This window comes from Empidonax traillii, unplaced genomic scaffold (genome assembly GCF_003031625.1).
Source record: "Empidonax traillii isolate 1590-97213 ecotype Southwest subspecies unplaced genomic scaffold, ASM303162v1 scaffold644:size547830, whole genome shotgun sequence".
NCBI classification, from domain to species: domain Eukaryota; kingdom Metazoa; phylum Chordata; class Aves; order Passeriformes; family Tyrannidae; genus Empidonax; species Empidonax traillii.
The window spans coordinates 532,377-540,540 of NW_020955837.1; the positions used below are offsets into that span (position 1 = coordinate 532,377).

Genomic DNA, 8,164 nt, shown 5'->3' on the forward strand with positions numbered 1-8,164 from the left:
AGGGGTCAGTGACAAATTCTATTTAGCTTCAGATAAGACAACAGGCCAAGAATGAATGATTTTCACTTCCCACACGCCAAGGTTTCAGTTATTACTTGCCAGGAAACACTACCCAGTTCTATTTCTTTGGAGGAGAGGCAGGGGAGAGCAATTTTTTGACTACTGGGCACATATTTAAACCCCCAAATAAGTATATATTTATGCTAAAATTGACACTGAAAGAAAAAAGGAATTTGTATATAGTAATTCTATTTTCTTGAGATTATTCATGTAGCATTCCTGCATACTCACAACATAACTTGCAAATTGTAATTATAGTTGCTTACTATAATACAGTTGGGTGTATTCAAAGGTTATATTCAAAGTGAGTCTCTCGGGTTCGTAATTACTGTGCAGTGAGGCTCTGCAACCTTTCTGTATTACAATACATTCCCTTCAGTCAACCTCTATTTAACAGGTTTATTGATTTAAACCCACTGTGTTTTTTAGCCAAAATTGTTCACACAGATTCAGTTTTTGGCTTGACAATCAAGCCAATAAAGACATACAAAAACTACAGATAAAAATGTAAAAAAATAAAAAAATTGGGTAGGGGGAGGTTGAGGCACAGAGTGGCTCTGTATATTCTTTAACTAAAATATTAGGACAAAATGTTTGGACCCACAGAACATTATGAGTTGGAGTTTGAAAAGCAGTGCCTGATTCTTCAAGTACTCCAACTCAAGAGACAGGGCTAACATGATGAATAATTTGTTTTCAACTAGGCTGAACAATTCTGACAGAAAAGGACCAACATAATAAGATATCTGTAGCAAACAAACAGAACAGGTAAGCACCCCCAAATTCACATTCCTACTCTGAGTTACAGGATTTGACCAACATGTCCCACATCCCAGTAAGCTCTCTCATCAATATATAGTAGGTTATGTGGTATGGGCCATTTTCTTACAAACATGTGAGCTACTTCTAATATACATGCTTCTTATATACATGTTTCACTATTACTGTTTATTCCTTTAAAATTCTCTATCCTGTCATAAAAGTAAAACATATGCACTCGAGTTACTGTTTCTAGTATTTGTAAATATACACTGTATAATGGAGTTATATCCTTGCAGAAGTGCCAATCACTGCTATATTATGCTGCTCAGGACAATATTTTTGTAACTGTAAAATTATTCCTAAGAACTAAGTTAACTAAGTTTAATAAAAGTCTCAATTTAAAGAAAAGAGAAAAAGAGTCTAGAGTATCTATTTCATCACTGCGTTCCCATTTTCTTCATAAATTGTATTTTGGCAGCAGAATTTCCACTGTCATGTGGTTTGATTTCAATCACTTTCCAAGTGATGCATTTCGGGCTATTTCTTAAAACATTTACCTGATTATGGGCTCAAGATCAGCATGCCTTCGTTCTTCCCTCTTCTGAAAACCCTGATTTAGTGCTCTTAAAATAGTCTTGTCAAATGCTTCAGAAGACAGTTCCTTTGGGAGCTGAGAAAAAGGTTAATACGAAAAATGAGTAGTTGACATTTTGTTCACTTTAAGTCTACATACCTTTTGGTATCAACAAGAAATTCTGTTGTTCCAGTTTGAGGTACAACAAATCAACATCATGTAGTTTTGCAAGAGAAATGCTTTGCTGTAAATCCTCATGGCAAATCCAGACATAAAACAGTTTAAAGCTCTATCTGAATTACATTCAGAAAATTACCAATACTATGTTCTTTCCCAGAATAGTTTACAGCCATTTTTGATTTATTTAAATCCTTCACACACATAAATTAGGTCTGAAAATAACATGAAAAAAATGACCACAGAGGACTGAATGCACTGTACTATCATTGCTTATCTATATAAAACTATTTTAAAGGAACAGGAGTAGAAAAGAGACTGTTTCATATAATATACTAGACCCCAGTTTGTAGTTGCCTATCTCCAGGCAATATTGACATTAATCAATAGCAAGTCCCTGTCCAGCTACTATTAACACTGAAACTTCTTATCAAAATTCAGTATAACTGTTTCCAATGCCAGTACTACAGGTCTTCTGATGTTCAGCAAGAAAAATTCTTGCTACTAAAGAGCATGTCTATTTTAAAAGAAAAATATTCCCCACAACAAAGTTTTTTTCAAATTTACAACTTCCAAAATAATGTACTTAGATACATCAAAGCTGATCGAATTTGTTCATCTATATTTTTTTAAAGGAAAGTATTTTAATTTTGGGGCAATTAAAAGTAAACTGCCATGGCAAAAATGCTTTTTTACTAAGGTTCAAAGCTATTGCTAATGTGGTTAACATCTACCACCAGTTATGATCAACAGCACAAAGTAATTTACATTAAAGCAGCATCTTCCTCTTGTATATTTGGAATACACCTGATCCAGAGTGCCAGCTGGATATTACATCCTGCTTGTGGTACAACAGCACAGCACTAAGTAATCCTTTCACCAAATGCTGTGTCTGATGTAGATAACTGCATGGTAACATAAATAAAAGGGACCCCTGGAATGGAGACAGACAGGTGCTGTTAGTATTAGATTAGTACAGTGCTATAGCACCTGAAATGTCTTAGATGTAAACCAGAAAGAAGGGCTGAGAGCAGCTGTTCTTAACAGACCCTTTGGCTTTAATATGCACCACCGTGGAACTCTGACTGAAGAATTAGTCAGTATTAACTAAAAGGTACTAAAAAGTTCCTGCAGAAGCATGGGAATGAGCAAACCTCCTGTCGCAGTGTTTTGTATGTAAATTTGTCTCTGGAAAATTATCAACTTTTATTTTCTTTAAGACTTTCATTAAGATGAATGCAATTCCTTCTGTAGTTAAAGATTCACTTATACAAAACTAAGATTAGGGGCTTAACTTAACTTCAGCTAATGAGATAGCCTGGTTACTTACAAGCTTATTAATCCTCCACATAATTTCCTACATGCAAAGACCTTTTCATGCTTATCACCTAAGAGAAAGTGCTCTGTAAATATAAGGCATCCAAGTTTTCCCATCTACTACATTTCCCACCAATGCTTCTATTCTGAAACAATTTTTCCAATTATCTTACTTCTATCACAAGCAACCTTGGAATTTTCCATCAAGTATTTTGACCATTCATTTCTGTCCCTAGGAAATGAGCATACTACTTAACAACGCCACACAGACTTGAAGCAAGAATAACAAAAAGCCAAAATGCAAGTGCATATGAAGTGGACAGCATTCATACTTCATGTTTTTTAAAGCAAGGAGTAAGTTTTATCCTGCTTTACTTAACAATTCTCTTTCTTCTATATTTATGGCCATCAAACCAACACAAATCATATATATTTTTCAGCTGTGCACTTTTTCCACAGAACATCTCAGCAAGCTCACAGCACTTGTTGTTGTCTTCCTTTTGTTCTGCCATCTCCTATATACCTAGACTCTGCACACAGAACACCCTACACCTGTCAAACAGGACAGGTCTGCAACATCCTAGATCCTGTCTGTTTTTCTTGCTTCTCCTCCTGGCAGCAAGTAGGTTTAGGAGGTCCTTTTCAGACACCGATGTTTGTCTTACACAGGTAGGTAGGAGAACATGAGGTGTGCAGCTGAATGTTCATCCCAGAGCTGTGCAGGATCCTGCATGACAGATCTGCTTTCAGGGTTTTCTTCAGGAGCAGATGCATGTACCCTATGTTGCAGGATAACCCAGCTGCAACCACACATGCTGCCCCTAATTCAAATCCTCACAAATCAAGCTCTGGGAACTCTTGGAATTAGATATTCCAACTAGATTAAAACAGTTGTGAATACTCACTTCTTCATTTCTACAAAGCCTGAAAATAATGTTAATAATTTAAACAGTGAACAAGACAACGACCTTTGTACAGTCACTGGCTTTTCACTTGCAAGTAACACTGCAGTTAAGAACACCAGATGCCATCAAACTATGTCCGAAGCAGAGCTTTCATTAGTGCCCAGAAGAGTTTACATACAGAATTTCCCAGAATAGGTGGGACCCAAAATATTAGACACTGGCAATGAAACATACAGCTGGAGGTCATCATGCAGATGGGGTCTGCACATGGCCTATGCACACAAACACATTCCCTGCTTGGGACAGGGGAGAATACAATGGAGAAAATTTTTAGGTTTTTTAACCAAGCACACATAGGCATATATAGTTGATAGATTTTCCTCAAATTTAACTCCCTGTGATAGTGAATAGGCCTGTCTTTGTTCTACTGAAGAATACAACAGTTAAATTTCAAACTGTTATGCTTAGGGCTCTGCCTCACTAATTAAAAATAACAAATGGTACTCTTAAAGGTCATTTTAACGGGGACAGGAATAAGCATACAAGCATGTACCTATACATGAACTCTGTAGGGAGTATTAAAAACTCATCTGGTAGATTTATGGTAGTTCAATTAAAACAGTAAGAGCCATTTCAGATGTCTCCTCCTGGGAAACTACCCAAACATTCTGCAGAGTTGCTTCTTCTCTCAAGATGCGCCATCACAGTATACATGACCTAAATGATTAATACAATTGACCAGTACAAAAATCTGCTAGCGTGCTTTTGTTTCTGTAATTACATCCCAGGAACCTCCTACACCACTTTTGAAGTTACAAACTTCATGTGTAGAGACTACTTTTATATTTCAATACATACTTTTAGCAGGAATTCCTGAAGCTCCTGGTGTGTTTTTGTTACACATGTTACTGAAAGATCCGACCAGGTTACCTAATAAGGAAGGAAAAGAGAATGAGAAAAATTTCTTTTTCCAAATATCATACCAATTAGCTGATCTGAATAATTCCATAATTCTGACAATCTCGGGATAAGAGATAACACTTGCAATTAGGTAAATATCAGACAAAACAGGGATAATGGTGTACTTTTTCAGAGACACTTATTTTGAATGTACATTTTAGGCTCACCTTCATGTTAATTTGTGGCTAAAGGGAGCATGAAAAAAAATCCAGGGAAATGCAATTAATTCCCTGAAGATTACTGACTCAGAAAGAAGCCAGGCAGAAGGCTCCGTAATTACAGGACTTGTATCAGACATTGCTAATCACAAAAAACAGCTACCACAGAAAAGGACTGTAGGTCAGATATCTTGGATTCAGTTCTCACTACCATTATCAGGAGTCAAAATGAAACAGCAAAAAAAATCTGTTTATATTACTTATAAAATAATTTTATCTGCCTCAGACTTGATTCTTACACAGTCATATAAAGTTCTAGACTACAAGTCCTAAAAAGTACTGCAAGCTACTAAAGAAGTTACTCAAGAATCAGACAACACTTTGGTATATGCTTGTATAAAATTTCAGTAGCTTATTGTCCTGACACAATGTGTAAGTAGTAAAACAGCACCATCACAGGCATATTTTGAAAAAAAATAAGTAAGCTTGGTTAGATAAGTGCTGCCCAGCTTTAAGCTCACTTCTGGGCTAAAGATTTCAATTAGTTACATGGGAAGATTTTGTGTAGTGAGAATGGACATGAAAATTATAAACATTCATTTACTCCCAAGAGTGGACAGAATAATGTCATTCCCCAACTGCCTTCAACTTGGTCCCCAAAAACCCCAACTACCCTCAGTGCCCTGCAATTATTGTTATGACCTTAAAAAAGCAGTGTCTGGACAAGCACAAAATGGTCTGTACTGAGGAGCACAGTATATACCTGCACAGATGAGGACAGGAAACTCTTTCCTAAAAGAACTGAGGTGGAAGAGTTTCAAGATTACTGAAATACTTCCCAGAATATTTCCACATTCCTCCTTTAACAAAGAAATTCAAACCCACTGTCAAATCTGTCTATATGCTGAATTTTCAAAAAGGTAAATACTGATAATCCATATAGGATTTCTGTACAAACTTCTCTTATCTACTATTACATATTTCCTAGTAGTCACTTCACAGACTATCTGGAAAAAAGTTCTATGACAAGGCTGAAATATTTAGGTAGGTTAACCTTAAAGACTTTGAAGGCTACATTCCACACATTACTGTCCTCAAATAAAGAAAAGTGCATCCATTTAGAGAATACAATACCAAACTCTGACACATCAACTGTCAGCTCAAAATGGCTTTTTTGTTTTTAACTTTACCTCTTTAAAGATCTCCAATAACCCATGCCAAATGGCCAGTAACAATGTTTGATATAAACCATTATTTTTTGGGTGAAAAAGGGGAACATTTAACTTTATCTTCAAATCTGGAATACTACCAGACTTGCATCTACTGGCAAAATGACTCGTAATGTTAATCAGCCCTTACTAAGAAAATTACTACTTTGATTCAATTAGAACATCACCACCAACAGCCTTAGCAGCTATTATTTAACACCTACAGTCTTTAACACCAGACCTCAGCACCGAAAGTTTCTCTTACGTAGTAGTAAGAAGCCGCATTTCAGTTTTAAAATTCACCCACTAATTGTTTCACATGCTGCCCTCAGCTATTACAATACATGAAGACTATATGAGGTAGGCCTTCCAGTTTGTGGCCATTTTCCAGCTTGTTTGCTTTTACCTAAACAAACAAATAAATGAGCCAACTCCCAGTTTTCTCAAAAAGCAAAAGAGCCATCCTCATATGGTAAACATCCAGAAACCAGATCAAAGATGACCATATGACTCCAAGCAATATATAGCTGCAGACACAAGAACTGTGCTCCTATGCCACTGGAGCAAACAACTGACTAATGTTAGAAATCTTACACTGAAGCCAAGTTTCCTGGAATGGTATCACATACCCAGCTATGGCTGGTGTTTTACATCTTCCCACCTTATGGCCACAATTACATAAAACATCTGATTTGCACACAGAAATCAAAGGAATTATAGGATAATTCAAAAAATCTCAAAATTGCCTTCTGAGCTGGTATTTGAAAGAAGCTACATGTATTTATGGCACACAGATATCATGAAGACAATTATTTTAATATTCTGGACATTATTTGCTTACTTTGAATGTGTACTCCAAATGTTTGTCAGCCCTTTTTCTTGGTACTCCTTTCAGGGTTATCTTCTCAATGTGTACAGCTGAAAGAAAAACACCTTATTGTGCACTCCAAAACAACAGCCTGAAACCATTCCCTACTTCCCCAGGCACTCTGAGCACGCCTGTAAGCTACTCCCTGACTCACACAGCCCTGCTCTTCTTCAGGACCTGTTTTATTGTAACAAACTGCCGGGGGGCAGGTACAACCTTGTTCTCTCAAGTATTTCCCTGCCCTAACCAAAATCTATTCAGTGAAGATCACGGGAATCTGTGCATTATCCAAGAGATTATTCAGACCAAAAGTCACACAACTACAACAACACAACCACTATAAATGAAAAGACAATAAAAGGAAGTAAAATTGCATCTTTACTCAAGAAGTAACAAGTGCTGAGAAAAGCGAGAGACAGCGTCTTCCCACCCCCACTGATGAAACATCGAGTAATAATGAAGACAAACTAAGGCCAAAGAACTCCATTTCTGAAGGGCACTTAGGTGAAAGGAAAGAGTTGGGGAAGGCCTGAAGGAGACAGAAATGCGTGTTGACAAACAGAAAACGAAGAGAAGCAGCACAAGGCTACTTCAAATCATACTGTAAAGAGTGTCAATAAACTCAACTGAAATGGAAGAAAGGTACTCTAAATACTTGCTGCTTTAACATTCTTTCCCCATAGTCTACTCAGAAATAGGCAAGTTCTGGCTGTGACTTGGCAAGCAGCAGCACCATATGGCTTTCAGGGCCTGGAGATTTTCTTGCAAGCACACAACGTTGTTCAGGTAATACTCCACCCTTATGTAGCTGAGATGAGCTTTTTACTTTTGCTGCTATGCTGGCCTAAGAATTCAACAGAATTTTATTCCAGTACAAGCCTGAACAAACCTTTACGTGTAAAAAAAATTTATTTAAAAACAGCTTGACCTGCACTACACCATCAATGCTTCCTTTAGAAGCTTTCAAAAATTTTTGGAGGGAGGTGGGTCATGTTAATAGCTAATGTTTTCCTTTTGATTTTTATCTACTATTTTTAAGCAGTTTTTTGGGAACTACTCATAACAACAATATTTTTTCTTAAAAAAATAAACCTCCTGTAAGCGTATGTTACAAAGCTTATTCTTGGATATTACCATGTAATACAAGGTAAACGCTTTTTAATTAATTTTGTTGA

General features: G+C 36.6%; 1 protein-coding gene across 4 annotated transcripts in view; it reads right to left on the minus strand.

Moving 5' to 3' along the window:
• Positions 1–8,164, minus strand: part of ZCCHC2 (zinc finger CCHC-type containing 2) — a 28,678-nt gene that overhangs the window by 17,985 nt on the left and 2,529 nt on the right. For all 4 annotated transcript variants that reach the window (XM_027899113.1, XM_027899116.1, XM_027899115.1 and 1 more), the window contains exons 2-4: positions 6,963–7,039; positions 4,654–4,725; positions 1,380–1,492 (exon numbers count right to left, since the gene is read on the minus strand). In XM_027899113.1, coding sequence (XP_027754914.1) covers positions 1,380–1,492; positions 4,654–4,725; positions 6,963–7,039 — 262 coding nt within the window. The remainder of the gene's footprint in view (positions 1–1,379; positions 1,493–4,653; positions 4,726–6,962; positions 7,040–8,164) is intronic.